This window comes from Takifugu flavidus, chromosome 9 (assembly GCF_003711565.1).
Source record: "Takifugu flavidus isolate HTHZ2018 chromosome 9, ASM371156v2, whole genome shotgun sequence".
NCBI lineage: Eukaryota > Metazoa > Chordata > Actinopteri > Tetraodontiformes > Tetraodontidae > Takifugu > Takifugu flavidus.
In genome coordinates this window covers 9,210,757-9,231,298 of record NC_079528.1, presented here as the reverse complement: position 1 = coordinate 9,231,298, position 20,542 = coordinate 9,210,757, and the positions used below count along the sequence as shown (strand labels likewise).

The following is a 20,542-nucleotide window of genomic DNA, read 5'->3' as shown; positions in this document are numbered from 1 at the left end:
GTCTGTCTGCGGCGGCTGTCGGTCTGTGGCGGCTGTCGGTCTGCGGCGGTTGTCTGTCTGTGGCGGCTGTCGGTCTGTGGCGGCTGTCGGTCTGCGGCGGCTGTCTGTCTGCGGCGGTTGTCTGTCTGTGGCGGCTGTCGGTCTGTGGCGGCTGTCGGTCTGTGGCGGTTGTCGGTCTGTGGCGGCTGTCGGTCTGTTGCGGTTGTCTGTCTGTGGCGGCTGTCGGTCTGTGGCGGTTGTCGGTCTGTGGCGGTTGTCGGTCTGTGGCGGCTGTCGGTCTGTGGCGGTTGTCGGTCTGTGGCGGTTGTCGGTCTGCGGCGGCTGTCGGTCTGTGGTGGCTGTCAGTCTGCGGCGGTTGTCGGTCTGTGGCGGCTGTGCGTCGGGCTGGACAGGAAGTGTCATGACAGGAAGTGCCATGGCCGCGCTGCCTGTTTGTTTACAGCTGTGACGTCACCGCGCTCGCTGCTCATTGGATGAACGGCTGTGGTGCGTTCACGTACACATGAGGCTGCGACACTAAACTGTCCTCACTGTAAATTGATAACATTTTTAAAATGCCCTTTGGGTTATTTGTGTTATTTTCGAGCTGTGTTGTGGTAAACAGAACAACTCAAGTGATGAAGACAAACATAAACTCTGATAATCTTCATCACCGGAGCCGTTTACAGTATTTATCTGCAGTGCAACTTTAAATTGTCTTTGTGAAATTTATCAAAAATATGCAAATATATTTTTGATAAAATTCACAACTCTATTCCTAAATGTTAGTTTATGAATCAGTCATGGTGGACAATGATATATACGAAGATAGTTTTACACAAAAAAATGATAATAAATACAAAAATGATTAAAATGAAAAAAGAAGAAGTGTATGTTGAGGGAGCGCGATCATCCCGCACTGATGCTGACTCAGCTCAGCCCCGGACCTGGGAGCTATTGAGATAAAATGATATCATCTTCTCCGCGGTTGCGACTCCGACCATGAATGTTTGTAGTCTCTTTTCTTCTAACTCATACTCACTTCTTTTCTTCTGTTTCATCGTACAGAAATGTGTATTTTTATAACACGATGCACATTTTCCGGAGGACTCTGAAGCCGATTGCATTATTTTGCTTGAATCACGTTTAATTTGAGGCGAGGACGTATCGCGATATCTTAGTGTAGTCACGTTCTGGCACGTTCAAGTAGCTAGCAAACAGCAGCGCTGCAGACTAGTTAAGGTAAGATCGTTTATCTTTACAGCACAATCAGTATTTAAGACACCAGTCACCTCATCACTATCAATATCTACCTGTAAACTGGTCAATCCCAAAGGTGATAGCTGGTGAGCTCTAACCTAGCATAAGTATAAACCAGCAAGCTAGCCCGGAGCGTTAGCAGCTGGTGATAAATGTAGCGTCTGAGCTGTTGTCTGACTATTAAACTGTGCGGATCACATCGCATCAGCTGTTTCAATATCGGTGAATAGTCACTGCTTCTTTGCTCACGTTTAAACACGCTGTCTATATCTGCACCAGCTCCATTAGCTTCCATTAGCCGTTCGCCCATTCGGTTCGCGTAATCTTGATCTTTTCTAATCGTTCCCCTGCAATTTAAATTCCTGTAGCTTCAACATCGGCTCTTTTTGAAAAGTGTCGCCGAATTTTACTTCATTTCTGTCCTCTTCGGTTACAATTGGGCCGTTTTTCAGTCGTGTTTTGCCCGCTATTTACCTAGAAGAGGTTTTAGAAATCCATCTCTTTGTTTAGTCAGGCTGTTTCTGCGTGCTGGTCTGACGGGAACTCCAGCTCATTAGAACTTTCCTGTCCTCTTTCCTAACATCCTTTAATGCTTTTCATGTCTCCGTTTTGGCAGCTTCCTTTGGGTGTCAATGTTCCTCCTTTAGCACCTGTTGTCTTCGCAGAGGCAGCCTAAAGAATGACTCTGCTCCTTGTGTTTCTGCAGAGGTCAGAGTTCTCCAGCGAAGACCAGACCCACCTTGCTTGTTACCTTCCATCCTTACGCTTCAGACTCCTCTTGCTTCTTTGTCTTGTCTCACATCTGTGACATCATGTCTCAGAAGTCACAGTCGGACACTGGTCAGAAGCACTTTGCTGTGGGTCGGGGGCTCCTGGCGGCTGCAGAGACCTTGAACTTTAATCTGAACGAGCAGCGGCCCGGCCGGCCGATGGGAGGCGTGTCGTCCGGGGTTGGGGGGGGGGGCGGCATGGAGGGCCCGGAGGGCAGCCCCCAGATGTCCCGCCATGGCAGCAGTGGCAGCCATCTTGGCAACACCATGAAGTTGTTTGCGAGCCTGGGGCTGTCGCCCTCCGACCTGGACGCGCTGGCGGAGATCCCCGAGGAGGACATCAGCGTGGAGACGCTGCCGCAGATCCTCATGCAGCTCAAGAGCCGCAAGACGGAGGCGGCAGAGCGGCGCTCCATGACCACGATGTCCTCCGATGCGGCCTTTCGTGGCGGGAGCTGGACGGATGTGCAAACGGGGCGGATGGGCAGTTCTTCTCTTGGTCTGGGTTCCGCTCGGCCTCAGCCTTCCGTCGACTTTGGGTTCGGTTCCCTGCAGGATATGGGTCAGAACCGGGGCTTCAACTTTAACTATGCCAGCGGTGGTGGTGGAGGAGGAGCCAGCAGAGACCGATCATACTCGGAGCTTTCCCATCATGACTCCTATACTGGGCTGGACATGGGTCCGTCCACTTCTGACCCTGTCTTTATGCAGAGGAGGATTGGCTCACCCTCAAATGGAAAAGTCCAGGACTTCTTGGGAGTCACGCCCACCATGTTCCCCCATGTGTGCTCTCTTTGCGACTTTGATGTACATTCGATTTTGGTGAGTACTGTCCAGCCTTCTCTTTTCTTCTGGACTAACTTTAGATTCTTCTGGTGGAGAAGGAGGTCCTGGTGAAACCTTGAGCTTCCTTGTTAAACGTAGCCGACAGCATGTTCCTCCACCTGAAGCACCACAGGCAGGTTCATGTCCTGCTTCAGGCCGCCTCATAGATGCTGTTCAGCTGTGACATGTTGGTGACGGTGATAGAAACGCAGCTCTGTGCACCACCTCTGCTCTCGGGCCAGTCTGGACCAGTCTGGGTCAGTCTGGGCCAGTCTGGGCCAGTCTGGACCAGTCTGGGACAATCTGGGACAGTCTGGGCCAGTCTGGGACAGTCTGGGACAGTCTGGGCCAGTCTGGGACAGTCTGGACCAGACCGGACCAGTCCGGGCCAGTCCGGACCAGTCCGGACCAGTCTGTCTGGGCCAGTCCGGACCGGTCTGGACCATCCAGAATCACTCTTCTTTCTGTCTCTGTGTGGACGTGCGCTGCAGGAGTGGAACCAGCACATCAGCGGTCTTCAGCATGCGGAGAGGCGCCGGCTGCTGCTCAACATGTGAGTGGTCACGCGTGTTGTCCCCGGGGGGTTCAGGTTCTGACATGTAACTGTTGCAGGTACCCGGACTGGGACCCCGGGATGCCGTCCAGCCGAGGGTGAGGCCACGCAGGAACCTGTGATCCGCCTGTTTTAGCAGCGTCGTGTTTGTCACGAGCGGAGCCGCGTTAATGAATCGACTTCTCTCTCTGGGTTCCTCTTCGTTGCAGGGGGGGTCTCATGAACACCCCCAACCTGTCTGCAGGCCTTTTGGGACCAGTTCCAGGTGCTTCGGTGCAGGTCGGAGGGGGCCTGGCCCCCGGCTGGGGTTAGTCTGCCGCGCCTTGACACATTTCTCATTTTTCTCTGAGCAAAGAAGGAAGCGTGGCGCGAGATCCTGGTTGTGAGATCAGACGTGTGACCCTGTGGTCGCATGTGATTGGCTGGTTTCTGAGGGGGCGGGGTTCACTTTGACTGACAGCTGCTCAGACCTCTGAGTTGGGAGGAAAATAACGTGGAAACGGGTTCTGTTTGTGTCAGGGGGAGGTTCTGTCCAGTCTGCAAACAAGCTGGGACCAAACCAGGTGAGTGTGTATCAGGTGCTCACCTGCGCAGGTTAGCGTGCACACGCCTGCACGGCCAGTGCACGTTACCCCTAAACCTCTAGTTAGAGGCTGCTAACCTGCTGTGGTGGGTTCTTGGTGGTCATAGCTTAGCCAAAAGTGCTGTGTGTGCTGCTCGTGATGTTCTGAAGTGTCTTCTCAGCCACGAAGTCGTGTGGTTGTGGTGAAGTATGACAGGAAGCCTCTTAGCAACAAGACCCTGTTTGCCTTTACAAAACCCTTCGGGGTCCTGAGAGAGCATCTGGTCCTAAAGAATAAGGTCAGTAAGCCTGAAGGTTCAGGGGGCCTGAAGAACCCGATCCTGGAGTAACGTGTGTTTCTGTGGAAGGCCTTTCTGGAGATGAGCAGCCACGAGGAGGCCGCCGACATGGTCAACTACCACAAAGAGAACCCTGCTTCTCTGTACGGGAAGCCCCTCAGCTTTTATCTGTCCAAGACTCTGCTGGTGATTGAGGTGAGACCTGAGATCTTTGTCCTGAAGCTGAGTTCTGTGGAGACTGAGGGTCTGCTCTGTCCCACCAGAAAGATCTCCATTCCACAAACAGACAGGAGCGAACAAATGAACAAGTGATGGAGCGTCACTCCAGAGAGGACAGCATTCAGCACAGTCAGGTGGTCTTCTTCTCCAATCTCCCCAGAGAGGAGGACAAGAAGAAAGAGCTGCTGACCATCGCTGGCCGCTTTGGCGTTGTGGAGAAACACCTCTTTCTCACTGACCAGGTATCGTTCTTCTACACATGCGTCCATGCTCCGACGCTCCACATCACTCTTCCTCCCACTAGTGGACTTCAGCTCAACGTGCTTTGGTCTTCCTCACGTCAGCTTTCTTTGATGTTCCTTACAAGACTTTTTTCTTCTGTCAGCATTCCTGGTGTCTTTGTTCCTCCGTGATCTTCCCGTTAGCGTTGTTATTCCTCTCCAGATGAGGCCTCATTGTGCTTCTGCCTAGCATCTGCTGCCTTCTGAATTTAGCTCCAACAGAGTGAAGGCAACTCCACCCAGAAACGTTGGGCCACGGAGGCTCCCCTGCTCTAACCCCAACCCTGTTCCAGCGCGTCTCTGATGCATTGAGGATCCGATCACGACGCCACCATCCCATAAACTACGCAGACGGGAGCCTCAGCTAGGCTTTAGGCGTGGGGGGGGGGGAGGGGTGTGTCCACCATTTGTTATCCATCATCTGAAGGAGGCGTCCCACAGTAACGGGCTAGTAGACGGACCCAGTCTACAGCAGAGCTGATCCTGGATCTGTGTCCGTCCAGGCCTTCGTCCAGCTGGGAACGCCGCAGGACGCCAAGATGATGGTGAAGTACTACACCATGAACCCGCTCACCATCAAAGGACGGAAGATCCGCCTCAACATCTGCGCCAAGTACAAGACCCTCGAGTGAGTACGGCCCACACGTGGCAGCGCCGCTGCGTAACGCCGGAGCGGAGCGGCGCTGCTGCGTAACGGCAGAGCGGTGCGGAGCGGCGCCGCTGCGTAACGCTGGAGCGGAGCGCCGCTGCGTAACGCCGGAGCGCCGCTGCGTAATGCCGGAGCGGAGCGGAGCGGAGCGGAGCGGCGCCGCTGCGTAACGCCGGAGCGCCGCTGCGTAATGCCGGAGCGGAGCGGAGCGGCGCCGCTGCGTAACGCTGGAGCGGGGCGGCGCCGCTGCGTAACGCTGGAGCGGAGCGGAGCGGAGCGGCGCCGCTGCGTAACGGCGGAGCGCCGCTGCGTAATGCCGGAGCGGAGCGGAGCGCCGCTGCGTAACGCTGGAGCGGAGCGGAGCGCCGCTGCGTAACGCTGGAGCGGAGCGGCGCCGCTGCGTAACGCTGGAGCGGGGCGGCGCCGCTGCGTAACGGCGGAGCGGGGCGGCGCCGCTGCGTAACGGCGGAGCGGCGCCGCTGCGTAACGCCGGAGCTTTACGACTCTGCTGCTACTGAAACATTCTGAGACATAAACGGGGCTGAGAAAAGACGGCGGGTTATCCAGCTCGCCTGTTACCGCTCTGATCTCACGCCAGAACATCTGGATTGTTCACTCTTGTGTTTCAGTACCAGTCGGAGACTAGAAAGAAGTGAAAGGAGTTACGGAGTTGGTGGTTCTTCAACCAGGACCACCTCTGGATCCTTGAGAACCTCCTCTTCCTCTTCAAAGATTAAAGAGAAAAAGAAAAAGAAGGAAGAGGAGGACAAAGGAAAGGAGAGTCCAAAATCTGAGGAGAAAGTGGAGGATGAGGAGGTGTCAGAAGTCCTGGAGAAGGACGAGGAGGCATCAGCGGAGAAGAAGCTGGTCACCAATGGAGACGCAGAAGGGGAGGAGCTAAAAAAGGCCGAGACGATGGAGGAGGAAGTCAAACAAGAGGTGAGATATTAGTCAACTCCTCATCATCAGGGACACACACACACACACACACACACACACACACACACACACACACACACACACACACAACACACACACACACACACACACACAGCTTCCCTTTGGTTAACATCCCACCACGAGGCTGCGGCGCCACCGAAGCCCCACGGCGGGCTCGGCACACGCCCCTGTCACAACATTCTCGGGACTTCCTGTCAGCTTCGCCTCTCCTTCCTGTCGAGGAACGATGCGAGGTCTTCGCCCTGCGTGCTGCTGTGCCTGCTGGGCTCTGCGCCGCCCCTCCGGGGTCGTGGTGTGGTCAGACCGCGACGCGGCTGCAGTTGTTTCACGGTGAACCTGATCCGCAGGTTCCTGGCGCTCCGGGGGGCGTGGCCACGGCAGCGGCGGTGGATCCAGGTGATCGGCCAGAAGCAAAAGATGGCGAAGACCAGAGAAACAAAGCTGACCCCAAAGAGAGCGCTGAGGCAGAAGACGTCCTCGGAGATGTGGTAATGTGACAAAGCTCGCGAGGACGTGCCGCTCCTTGTGGTTGTCATGGTGATAGTGGCGGTCAACAATGGTCACTAAGGCCAACGTTGAGCGCTGACTCAGCATTTTGTAGGATGTTGATGTTTGTGTTTGTTGCTGGGCTCGGTGGAGAACATGGAGGACTTTGTGACGCTGGACGAGCTGGCGGAGGACGAGGACGAGGCCGAGCAGGCGGCCGAGAGCATCGGTAGGTGGCGCCGCTCGCCGCTGACGAGCCAATGAATGAATGATTAATGACTCGTGTGCGTCCTGCCCACAGACAGCAGCAAGAGGGGGGTGAGTATGGAGGTCACGCCGGGCCAGCGCGGCCACGCCTGCGTCACGTGTGGGTGGCGTGACGCTTCCGTCTGTCTTCAGGGGATGAGGGTCGTAAACATCGTCGGCTTCCGGCGGGGTTACAATTTCCTCAACGAGCTGCTGGCGCTCGCCAAACCCTTTGGGAAGGTGGTTAAGCATCTGGTCCTGGACCTGCGGGCTGAGGTGGGTTTCAGAAGGATCTCTTTTCTAAAGTGTTTCTATGGTAACTGAGCAGTCGTTGCTTGGGACAGGCGTACCTTCAGTTTGAGACGGAGGAACAAGCTAAAACCATGGCCCGCTTCTACAACACCAATGTGACGGCGTCCGTGTGCGGCCGTCCGGTCAGGATCAGCCACTCCACCAGCTACCCCACCATCCAGGTGACAGCGCCTCCTGCTGTTCCACCCCTGCTGCTGCGCTCACACCCGCTCACACCCCCTCACACCTGCTCACACCCGCTCACACCTGCTCACACTGCTCACACCCGCTCACACCTCCTCACACCGCTCACACCCGCTCACACCTCCTCACACCTGCTCACACCTCCCACACCTCCTCACACCCGCTCACACCCGCTCACACTCCTCACACCTGCTCACACCTCCTCAACCTCCTCACACCTGCTCACACCTGCTCACACCTCCTCACACCCGCTCACACCCGCTCACACCTCCTCACACCTGCTCACACCTGCTCACACCTCCTCACACCCGCTCACACCCGCTCACACCTCCTCACACCTGCTCACACCTCCTCACACCTCTCACACCTGCTCACACCTGCTCACACCTCCTCACACCCGCTCACACCCGCTCACACTCCTCACACCTCCTCACACCCCCTCACACCTGCTCACCCTCCTCACACCTCCTCACCCCGCTCACACCTCCTCACACCTCTCACACCTCCTCACCCCGCTCACACCTCCTCACACCTCCTCACACCTCCTCACACCTGCTCACACCTCCTCACACCTCCTCACACCTGCTCACACCTCCTCACACCTCCTCACACCTCCTCACACCCGCTCACACCCGCTCACACTCCTCACACCTCCTCACACCTCCTCTCCTCTTCCAGTGTGGCTCCAGTAAGGTGGTTTATGTCGGCAACATCCCCTCCAGTAGTTTTTCCGACGAGTCCATACTCAAGCTGGCAGAACCTTTCGGCAAAGTCTGCAAATATTTCACCAACCGGATCAAGAGAGAGGTACCGGACCGATCCGCTCTCCTTAGCTTGGCTGAAACTCGGCGTCTTATTACATCCTGAGTCCTTTCCTTTTTTTCTTCAGGCCTTTATTGAAATGGAGAACGCCGAGGACGCGGAGAAAATGGGTGAATACTGCAAAGAGAAGTCTCTGAAGTTTAACGGGAATCGTCTGATGGTCTATGTCAGCAGGAAGTACAGGCAGCTGAAACATGGGTCAGTCTCTTCTTCTGTGGTGGCAGCCTTTCAAGGTGCTGCTGGAGCTCTGTCCTACAGGTTGAACCTCTGTTTGTGCAGACATCGATTTCCCAACACAGCCAAGAGGGACAGCTGTGAAGCCTCACCAGTATCCTCCAGACACCCTGAAGAACCTCCAGCCAAGAAACCCAGGGAGGAGGAGGAGCAGAAGCTCCAGGAGGAGGAGGAGAAAGTGCAGGAGGAGGAGGAGCAGAAGCTCCAGGAGGAGGAGGAGAAAGTGCAGGAGGAGGAGGAGCAGAAGCTCCAGGAGGAGGAGAAAGTGCAGGAGGAGGAGGAGCAGAAGCTCCAGGAGGAGGAGGAGAAAGTGCAGGAGGAGGAGGAGGAGCAGGAGCTCCAGGAGCAGGAGCTCCAGGAGGAGGAGCTCCAGGAGGAGGACCTGCAGGAGCTCCAGGAGGAGGACCTGCAGGAGCTCCAGGAGCAGGAGGAGCAGAGCTGCACTGATAAGAAGGAAGGAGAAACAACTGCAAAGTTCCCAGATGTTTCCAAGCCGACCAGCAGCCAGAATGTGCGACACCTGATAAGACAATCTCAGCTATTTTCTCACTTCCTGCTTCATACCTGTCTTGTAGCATGTTAGCGTGTTAGCATTGTGACTGCTGCTGTAACTACAGAACTGTACTGTTGTTCTGGACCACAGGAAGTGACCCAGGAAGTGAACCAGGAGGTCCAGCTTAAAGACAACAACACATTGACCAATCAGAAGGGACACGTGGAGACCCAACAGACGGACCTTAAACCCAGCGTGGCTTCTTTGCCGCTGCCGCCCTTTGACCCCAACAAGCCCATTGGTCAGTTTCCACATCCAACATAACACTTACTGGGAATTCTGGTACGGATGCTAAATCTGTACCAGCACCATTGACCAGGTGACTGACCCAGTTCTAATGCTTGTTTCAGGTGTAGAACATGTGACGTTGGGTTATTACTGTCGTGTCTGTTTGGTGTTTTACTCCAACGAAGACGCGGCCAAGAAGACGCACTGCAGCAGCCAGACACACTATGAGAAGCTGCAGGTGAGACTGTTGCAGCTCCACCCACTGGAGCCCCGCCCACGGTGGCGCGGCCCCGCCCACGGTGGCACGGGGCCACACCCACTGTTGTACAGGCCACACCCACTGTTGTACAGGCCCTCCAACAGCTTTTCTCTGTTTCAGAAACATCTGGAAAAGGAAAAAAGCAAGTCCGAGAAGATAGTGAAGCAGGTGACAGCGTAAAAACTCCAAACCCCGGAAGCTGGATTTTTTTCTTTTTGAAAACACAACTGTGAGCTGCTACCATATGTAAATTCCTCCTGAGTCGGATGAAACGGTGTCTGTAGCGATATTAGCGGAATGCTAACACGCGGCGTACATGAGCTCCCCTAAATGATCACTTCTCAAGCCGTTGATTTTAAAAGTATGTCAGTGATAGTAAATCTGTCCTGTTTTCCGTTTACCTGCCAGTGGAGCCATTTTAGACTCATTAGCGTATCTTAGCATTAATGCTGTATCCACATAATTCCAAACCTTTCCTGAAGCTCACGTTGTGGATTGGTTAAATGATCCTTTGGTTTCCTTTGAGGATGGACGGATATTTCTGTTGTTGGGTTTTGTTTTTTTAGAATAAACCACTTAAATGAAATCTGTTTGAATTTTACAGACAGACAAGAATCAAAGAATGTTTAATTTACAAGTGTTTTGACAGACCAGCTGATAAAGACGGTCTCGTCCCAGCAGGTCCAGTTTGTCCTCGGATCCTTTCCCCTCTTCTCCTGAGCAACTGCAAAAAATCTCACTAAAGTCTGAGAAGCAGCGCCCTCTGCTGGCCCAGGTTGAAAAACCAGCATGCTTGAACCTGAATATGGGAATGTCAGTGAGGCGTTCCATGGAAATCCAGGTCCGCTGTCGGTGTCAGGGCGACGGACATGTGACTTAATGACACCACCTTGTGAGTGTGGCCTCCAGACGGGGACATTTTAGTCATGGGGCAGGTAAACTGGAGGTTTAAATAATAAAAATAATTAAATGGACCTGGCCACTTTTCCCGGCGACCGGTTCGTAATTATTATGCGACACCATGACGTCACTTTACGTGCGCCGTAAATGATGCCGTTGTCAGAGTACTAACTTTAAATTGAGTGCACTACGTAGTTCACTCAATCCATGGCTGTTTCCGAAACCACCCCCTATACCCTACAGTGTGGACGCCATTTTGAAATAGTGTCCGAAATGTTAGTGAGCATCGCTGTACCCTATGTAGTGCACTCAATGTATCCCACAATACACTGCGGAAAGTAGTGTACGAGCGAGCACCCTAACTCGGAAAATGTATCCCATCAGCCTTTACGGTATCACGTGATACCGACGGGATTTTTTTTAAACGTAATTTCTACTGTGCGGTTTGATATATGAAGTACGGGTCCAATATGATCATCTTAAAATATTACAACATACATGTGTAAAAAAACAAATAAATCAACGTTCACTGATCCCCCCTCACTTAAAATTGTTCTTCGGAATCGTCTGTTCTTCACCAGGCGACAGAATCTCAGTAAAAGAATATTTACAAAGATGAAAAGTAGCTCTGGATCCATTTTTTGATGAAAAATTGCTTTATTAAATGTTTTCACTACAGCGGAATATGACTTGAGAATGTTCCATCGCGTCTTGGCTTGAAAATGTCAAGGGACACTTATTATTTTAGGTAATAAGTAATTATTGTATTATTATTGACATTAACATTTCATTTTATTATATAAAGTTAATTATCGGGTAAAATATTGTATTTTCATAAAATAACTGCTGAATGTATTTCTGATGGGTTAAAATAATTAAATGGACCTGGCCACTTTTCACAGCGACCGGTTCGTAATTATTATGCGAAACCATGACGTCAACTTTACGTGCGCCGTAAATGACGCCGTTGTCCGAATACTAACTTTAAATTGAGTGCGCTACGTAGTTCACTCAATCCATGTCCCCCATGTAGTGAGGAGGGAACAGGGAACCAGGAACGAGTGAACAGGGAACGAGGGTGTGGAGTCGGAAACAGTCCCCGTCTTCCCTTTGACAGCGAGGTATCCCACAATGCATTTCACCTCAGCAACAAGGCCAGAGCCGCTATACCGCCGCCTGCCGGCCGGGCGTGCGTACTGCGTGTCAGCTGCCCAAAGGAAAAGCTTATGTTTTTTTGAGTGAAACGTTGTCGTGTAAACCTAAAACCTATTCATTTCTGGATGTCGATTAGATCTATTTCATGGAACTATCATGTAAATGTACTTTTAAAATTCAGGTTTCCCAATAATAAAAAGCTAAGGTGATTGGCAATAATCATTCGCTGCCCTTTCACGGTTATATTCACTAAAGACCTGAAATATAGGAAGTAAAACCCGACTGTCTGGTCGAGCAGGTTTCTCTTCAAGGCCCGCAGATTAAATTCGGCTCCACGTTCAGTCAAGAAAATGGTTATTTTATTGAAAAAGATGCAAAAATCGAGTTAGCTGGCAGCAAATTAGCTAAGAGAAATAAGCTGCTTCTTCGGACGTTGACGGCTGACGTCACAGGTGGCGCCACCTGCTGGTGTGGAGGCAGTTACGACCAGAACAAACCGGACCAGAACAAACCGGACCAGAACTCACAACCTCCGTTATTCGGGACCCGGTCCTCTAAGTAAAATGGATTATCAAACTTTTCTGGTCACCACAGTTGCAATCACAAAGATTTGATAACGCCCGAGTGTCTTCTATTATCTGACCAGCTGATGGCGCTGCAGGCTAGTTCAGAAATATTGATTCTTTTGAGTGGAACCAAGGTACAAAATTTAAACGTCTAAACGGACATTCGTGATTTTGTAACTATCTTATACATTAAATAAAAATAATTTACTCCACAACACAGTTGACATTTACAAAATAATAAACCCGAAGCGTATCTGCGATTTTATCTGATCTGTTGAAACTATGTTAAAGTTTTAATGGCTTTATTTCCTCAAATACTTTCTTCTTTAATCTATTGCCATCCACAAACCGATTATTTTTTGTTTAAGGAACAAATTCAGGTGTCTTTATAAAACTTTACAATCAAGATCATATGAGCTTGTTGTTGCCAGCGGTACCGCAGTCAACCAGCAGGTGTCGCCAAAGACCTGATCGAGCTAAACATTAAAAAATTAAATCACAAAACAAAAAAAGATTATTAAACATAAAACAGTTCTAACATTCAATCCGATTTATTTTATTCTGTCACAATATTTAACATAATGGTTGAAATCTTTCATCCAACAAATATAGCAATAATTACAAGTTTATTATAATAAAATTATTCTAGTGAAGATGAGAAAAAGACTTTAATATTTAAAAATATACATTCTGTTGACAAATAATTTTTCATACCATTATTCTAATAATGCCATATTTAAAATCGGCTTTTGGATGATTTTACATTCAGAAAGATATAAAACAAATATAAATTAACACTTTTAAATTAGATAAATGTTTTAAAAGTGTTGATTTCTGTTTTTATGCTCATTAAAAATATTTAATGGAAACGGAAGGAAAATTAAAATGTAACAAAATTAAAGTAGGATAAAAGGTGAAAATTGTTTTCAATCAATAAAGCAAATGGTCAGATTCCAGTTTCTATGAGCAGATCTTGAACGCAGCATTCAGTCGGGCCTTTTTCCTGATCTGTCGGAGGGCCAGTGAAGGCAGCACGGTTCTGCACCTGGGTGACAGGTCACCACAGTTGTTGACGCCTCCTTCAGGTGGATCATGTGACCCTGCAGACACCAAAACAAGCTGAGTGCCCTTCAACAGGAAGACTGCAGAAGTGTGACCCGAGTGCAGCTTCAAACGTGGCGTGAGATGAAGAGGCCTCGCTCCATTATTGATGACTGTTTTGTTCTTCATTCCAAACCTGATGAGCTCCTCCTTCAGGTTTCTGCCCCATTTCCCAGCATGCCGCTCTTCCTGACATGCAGCATCAATGTTTAACGCAGGACTTTAGTTTGTTGTGTCATTAATATGGAAGACCCTGAAGAACAAAACTGCTGAGAAGAAATATGAAATATTCAGGGGATAATTCATATTTATGGAAAAGCAAAACAAAACATCAGAACCTGAGTTCTGATGGAATCTTCTGTTCAAGACAACAATCAGGCAAGGTCAGGAAAAACCAGTAGAATGACAGGAGAACATCAGGAGAACATCGGGAGAACATGAGGACAACATCAAGAGAACATCAGGGCAACATCAGGAGAACATCGGGACAACAGCGGGACAACATTGGGAGAACATCAGGGCAACATCGGGAGAACATCAGGACAACATGAGGACAACATTGGGAGACCATCAGGACAACATGAGGACAACATCAAGAGAACATGAGGACAACATGAGGACAACATCAGGAGAACATCAGGAGAACATCAGGAGAACATCAGGACAACATGAGGACAACATGAGGACAACATGAGGACAACATCAGGACAACATCAGGACAACATGAGGAGAACATGAGGACAACATCAGGACAACATCAAGACAAATCAGGACAACATCAGGACAACATCAAGAGAACATCAGGAGAACATCGGGACAACATCAGGACAACATCGGGACAACATCAAGAGAACATGAGGACAACATCGGGACAACATGAGGACAACATCAGGACAACATCAAGACAACATCAGGAGAACATCAGGACAACATCAAGAGAACATCAGGAGAACATCAGGACAACATCAAGAGAACATCAGGAGAACATCGGGACAACATCAGGAGAACATCAGGAGAACATCAGGAGAACATGAGGACAACATCAGGACAACATCAGGCCAACATCAAGACAACATCAGGACAACATCAGGAGAACATCAAGACAACATCAGGGCAACATCAGGGCAACATCAGGAGAACATCAAAAGAACATCGGGACAACATCGGGAGAACATCAGGAGAACATCAGGAGAACATCAGGAGAACATCAAGACAACATCAAGACAACATCAGGACAACATCAAGAGAACATCAGGAGAACATCACGAGAACATCAGGACAACATCAGGACAACATCAAGACAACATCAGGAGAACATCAGGACAACATCGGGAGAACATCAGGAGAACATCAGAGAAACATCAAGACAACATCAGGACAACATCAAGACAACATCAGGAGAACATCACGAGAACATCAGGACAACATCAGGACAACATCAAGACAACATCAGGAGAACATCAGGACAACATCAGGACAACATCAACACAACATCAGGGAACATCAGGACAACATCAGGAGAACATGAGGACAACATCGGGAGACCATCAGGACAACATCAGGACAACATCAACACAACATCAGGAGAACATCAGGACAACATCGGGAGAACATGAGGACAACATCGGGAGACCATCAGGACAACATCAGGAGAACATGAGGACAACATCAAGAGAACATGAGGACAACATCAAGAGAACATCAGGAGAACATCAGAAGAACATGAGGACAACATCAAGAGAACATGAGGACAACATCAAGAGAACATCAGGACAACATCAGGACAACATGAGGACAACATGAGGACAACATGAGGACAACATCGGGAGAACATCAGGACAACATCAAGAGAACATCAGGAGAACATCGGGACAACATCAAGAGAACATCACGAGAACATCAGGACAACATCGGGAGAACATCAAGAGAACATCGGGACAACATCAGGAGAACATGAGGACAACATCAGGAGAACATGAGGACAACATCAGGAGAACATCAGGAGAACATGAGGACAACATCAAGAGAACATCAGGAGAACATCAGAAGAACATGAGGACAACATCAGGAGAACATGAGGACAACATCAAGAGAACATCAAGAGAACATCAGGACAACATCAGGACAACATGAGGAGAACATGAGGAGAACATCAAGAGAACATGAGGATAACATTGGGACAACATCGGGACAACATGAGGAGAACATGAGGACAACATCGGGAGAAAATGAGACAACATCGGGACAACGTAGGAGACAACATGAGGACAACATGAGGACAACATCGGGACAACATCAGGACAACATCGGGAGAACATCGGGACAACATCAGGAGAACATCGGGAGAACATCAAGACAACATCAGGAGAACATCAAGACAACATCAGGAGAACATCGGGACAACATCAGGAGAACATCAGGAGAACATCAGGAGAACATCGGGTCTAAAGGCATGTTTGAACCCATCACACGGAATCTTCTTCACTTCGTTCACCCCATGCTAACAGGATGCTAACATTTAGCTGGATCAGATTCTGATGTCAGTCAACTTTGGTCATTTCTATCAATGTGATCGGCAAATGAAGCGATTGGGAACCAGGACTGAAGGACCGTCGGTCTGGTGACCATGTGAGCCATCAGGGGGCAGCAGAGTGTGTTTCGGCCTGACCTCTGACCTCTGACCTCTGACCAAGGTAAACAAACGTCACCACCTGCCAAGAACCAAACTCATCCTTTAGTCTTCAGTCTGGTTTGGGAGTTCTCCGGGAGGAACTTTGTTCTCTTCTGGTGTCCTGGTTGGAAATCATTAGCTAACTTAGCTAACGTAGCTAACGTAGCTAAGGTAGCTAACGTAGCTAACTCTCCAGAGTTCCCCTGTGCTAACCTCATCTGGATGGACATGATTTCTAATAGAGATATGACGTCTACAGAAGGTCTGAGAGCTGATGCTGTCAGAGGAAAAACCAAACCAGATATGAGAAGGTCTTTCTCCAGAGCAGGAAGGGTTAGGGTTAGGGTTAGCTGCCTGGTTAGGGTTAGGGTTAGCTGCCTGGTTAGGGTTAGGGTTAGGGTTAGGGTTAGCTGCCTGGTTAGGGTTAGGGTTAGGGTTAGCTGCCTGGTAGGGTTGGGTTGGGTTAGGGTTAGGGTTAGCTGCCTGGTTAGGGTTAGGGTTAGGGTTAGCTGCCTGGTTAGGGTTAGGGTTAGCTGCCTGGTTAGGGTTAGGGTTAGGGTTAGCTGGCTGGTTAGGGTTAGGGTTAGGGTTAGCTGCCTGGTTAGGGTTAGGGTTAGCTGCTGGTTAGGGCTAGGGTTAGCTGCCTGGTTAGGGTTAGGGTTAGGGTTAGCTGCCTGGTTAGGGTTAGGGTTAGCTGCCGGGTTAGGGTTAGGGTTAGGGTTAGCTGCCTGGTTAGGGTTAGGGTTAGGGCTAGGGTTAGGGTTAGCTGCCTCCTGGTGGGTTAGGGTTAGCTGCCTGGTTAGGGCTAGGGTTAGGGTTAGCTGCCTGGTTAGGGTTAGGGTTAGGTGCCTGGTTAGGGTTAGGGTTAGGGCTAGGGTTAGGGTTAGCTGCCTGGTTAGGGTTAGGGTTAGCTGCCTGGTTAGGGTTAGGGTTAGCTGCCTGGTTAGGGCTAGGGTTAGGGTTAGCTGCCTGGTTAGGGTTAGCTGCCTGGTTAGGGTTAGGGTTAGGGTTAGCTGCCTGGTTAGGGCTAGGGTTAGGGTTAGCTGCCTGGTTAGGGTTAGGGTTAGCTGCCTGGTTAGGGTTTAGGGTAGGGTTAGCTGCCTGGTTAGGGTTAGGGTTAGCTGCCTGGTTAGGGCTAGGGTTAGCTGCCTGGTTAGGTTAGGGTTAGCTGCCTGGTTAGGGCTAGGGTTAGGGTTAGCTGCCTGGTTAGGGTTAGCTGCCTGGTTAGGGTTAGGGTTAGGGTTAGCTGCCTGGTTAGGGCTAGGGTTAGCTGCCTGGTTAGGGTTAGGGTTAGCTGCCTGGTTAGGGCTAGGGTTAGGGTTAGCTGCCTGGTTAGGGTTAGGGTTAGGGTTAGCTGCCTGGTTAGGGTTAGGGTTGGAGTTAGGGTTAGGGTTAGCTGCCTGGTTGTTAGGGTTAGGGTTAGCTGCCTGGTTAGGGTTAGGGTTAGCTGCCTGGTTAGGGCTAGGGTTAGGGTTAGCTGCCTGGTTAGGGTTAGCTGCCTGGTTATGGTTAGGATTAGGGTTAGCTGCCTGGTTAGGGTTAGGGTTAGGGTTAGCTGTCTGGTTAGGGTTAGGGTTAGCTGCCGGGTTAGGGTTAGCTGCCTGGTTAGGGTTAGGGTTAGGGCTAGGGTTAGCTGCCTGGTTAGGGCTAGGGTTAGCTGCCTGGTTAGGGTTAGGGTTAGCTGCCTGGTTAGGGTTAGGGTTAGCTGCCTGGTTCGGACCTGGTGGACTCTGGTCGTCCTGGAGACGACCGGCCAGCAGAAACAAGAGCGTCTGTTGTTCCCCGGAAAAATCCCAAATGTTGGTAATAACAAAGTGGTTTATGTTGCTCGGACACACGAGGCTGAAGAACGTGCTCACCTGCGGCGTGACCCCGCCCCTGGCCCCGCCCCCTCTGCTGGTCACTCAAACTTTATCCAAGTTTCCTGAAAGAGAAGATGGAAAGTTGCTGTGATGGAATATTGATGAGAGCGGCGTCTCCTGACGACCTCCGTTTGGTCGCCTCATGTTGTATCAAATATGGATGAAGCTCGCCCTCACGTCCCATAATGCATCTGTGATGTTGTGTCAGCTGAGGCATGATGAGGTGATGACAGACAGACGCCAGGAAGCCGCGTGGCCGTTCCTCCGGAGGAGGTGAAGACGGTCGGGATGCAGACGGTCGGGATGACGAGGACCGCACGTCCCACAATCCCCTGCTGATCCCCGATGATCACGTGATGGCGTGTTTGGCATGAACGCATCATTAGCGTGTCTGCCAACACGTGAACATGAGACACAAACACAAGAGTCCCAGCGGAGGGAGGCAGCTTTGTTTGGAGGAAGAGAGGAATTCTGGGAATGATCGGGAACATTTCAACAAAGTGTTTGGATGAGTCCGTTACACGCTCACACGTGCGGTGGTCACGTATGGTCACAGTGGTCATGTGGTCACGGTGGTCATGTGGTCACGTGTTCACGGTGGTCACGGTGGTCATGTGGTCACGTGTTCACGGTGGTCACGGTGGTCACATGTTCATGGTGGTCACATGTTCACGGTGGTCACGGGTTCACGGTGGTCACGGTGGTCATGTGGTCACGTGTTCACGGTGGTCACGGTGGTCACATGTTCATGGTGGTCACATGTTTACGGTGGTCACGGGTTCACGGTGGTCACGTGGTCACGGTGGTCACGGTGGTCACGGTGGTCACATGTTCACAGTGGTCACATGTTCACAGTGGTCACATGTTCACAGTGGTCACATGTTCACGGTAGTCACGGTGGTCACGGTGGTGGTCACATGTTCACGGTGGTCACGTGGTCACGGTGGTCACGGTGGTCACATGTTCACGGTGGTCACATGTTCACGGTGGTCATGTGGTCACATGTTCACGGTGGTCACGGTGGTCACATGTTCACGGTGGTCACATGTTCACGGTGGTCACGTGGTCAAGGTGGTCACGTGTTCATGGTGTTCACGGTGGTCACAGTGGTCATGTGGTCACGGTGGTCACGTGTTCACGGTGGTCACGGTGGTCACGGTGGTCACGTGTTGACGGTGGTCACGGTGGTCACGGTGGTCACGGTGGTCACGGTGGTCACGTGTTGACGGTGGTCACGGTGGTCACGGTGGTCACAGTGGTCATGTGGTCACGTGTTCACGGTGGTCACGGTGGTCACGGTGGTCACATGTTCACGGTGGTCACGGGTTCACGGTGGTCACATGTTCACGGTGGTCACGTGTTCACGGTGGTCACGTGGTCACATGTTCACGGTGGTCACGGTGGTCACGTGGTCACAGGTTCACGGTGGTCACATGTTCACGGTAGTCACGGTGGTCACGGTGGTCACGGTGGTCACGGTGGTCACGTGGTCACATGTTCACGGTGGTCACGGTGTTCACGGTGGTCACGGTGGTCACATGTTCACGGTGGTCACGGTGGTCACGTGGTCAAGGTGGTCACGGTGTTCACGGTGGTCACAGTGGTCATGTGGTCACGGTGGTCACGGTGGTCACGTGTTCACGGTGGTCATGTGGTCACGTGGTTACGGTGGTCACGGTGGTCACATGTTCACGGTGGTCACGGTGGTCACGTGGTCACGGTGGTCACGTGTTCACGGTGGTCATGTGGTCACGTGGTTACGGTGGTCACGGTGGTCACATGTTCACGGTGGTCACGGTGGTCACGGTGTTCACGGTGTTCACGGTGGTCATGTGGTCACGTGGTTACGGTGGTCACATGTTCACGGTGGTCACGTGGTCACGGTGGTCACAGTGGTCACGGTGGTCACATGTTCACGGTGGTCACGGTGGTCATGTGGTCACGGTGTTCACGGTGTTCACGGTGGTCACGGTGGTCACGGTGGTCACATGTTCACGGTGGTCATGTGGTTACGGTGGTCACGGTGGTCACATGTTCACGGTGGTCACGGTGGTCACGTGGTCACGGTGGTCACGTGATCACGGTGGTCATGTGTTCAGCAGACCACAGACCAGCTTTTAGGAATGTTGGTATTATCTTTGATGAGGAACTCACTCACTCAGATCTCTTTTATATTAGCAGCATTGCTAAGATTAGCAACGCATTGACTCAGAATGATGCTGATGAACTAGCTAGCGCTACATAATAGCAGGAGCAGCTAACACTCACCGGCTGTGATTTCACAGTGGACAAAAATCCTTTTACTCTTTTCTGATCACTCATCAAATTGTATCAGGGAAGAAAAGTGAACATTTAAGAAATTCCAAGATTCAAATTCCTGGGAGAGATTTTTAATGCGGCCCAATAAAACGTCTTTGTTGGGAGTCAGTGTGTCACAAGTGTGTGTGGGCGACTGGAAACACGAAACCAGGAAGGAGAAGGAAGAAGGAAGTCTCCCGTGAGGACACGTCCTCCTCAGAGCTTCATTAGAAACTCCCACTGGTTGGGAGGGTCAGATTAGCCTGGAAGCTAACGACTCATCCGGAATGGTGCTTCTCTGGATGGAAC

At 51.0% G+C, this 20,542-nt stretch overlaps 1 protein-coding gene across 7 annotated transcripts; it reads left to right on the top strand.

Moving 5' to 3' along the window:
* Nucleotides 1–1,076: 1,076 nt before the first annotated feature.
* Nucleotides 1,077–10,266, top strand: matr3l1.2 (matrin 3-like 1.2). Of its 7 annotated transcripts, none has more exons than XM_057043463.1 (22): nt 1,077–1,221; nt 1,946–2,831; nt 3,326–3,387; nt 3,447–3,485; nt 3,597–3,694; nt 3,907–3,950; nt 4,132–4,248; nt 4,318–4,443; nt 4,512–4,709; nt 5,252–5,376; nt 6,027–6,336; nt 6,705–6,845; nt 6,997–7,072; nt 7,145–7,161; nt 7,243–7,365; nt 7,434–7,562; nt 8,263–8,391; nt 8,474–8,604; nt 8,686–9,151; nt 9,284–9,434; nt 9,544–9,659; nt 9,801–10,266. In XM_057043463.1, exons 2-22 carry the CDS (start codon nt 2,052–2,054, stop codon nt 9,858–9,860), a joined length of 3,438 nt encoding a protein of 1,145 aa, XP_056899443.1. In that variant the 5' UTR covers nt 1,077–1,221; nt 1,946–2,051; the 3' UTR covers nt 9,861–10,266. The 7 variants fall into 7 exon arrangements, with proteins under 7 accessions (XP_056899443.1, XP_056899440.1, XP_056899445.1 ...); XM_057043460.1 differs by having other exon boundaries at nt 7,145–7,365; nt 8,686–8,794; nt 8,825–9,151; XM_057043465.1 differs by having other exon boundaries at nt 7,145–7,365; nt 8,686–8,905; nt 8,987–9,151.
* Nucleotides 10,267–20,542: the final 10,276 nt, after the last annotated feature.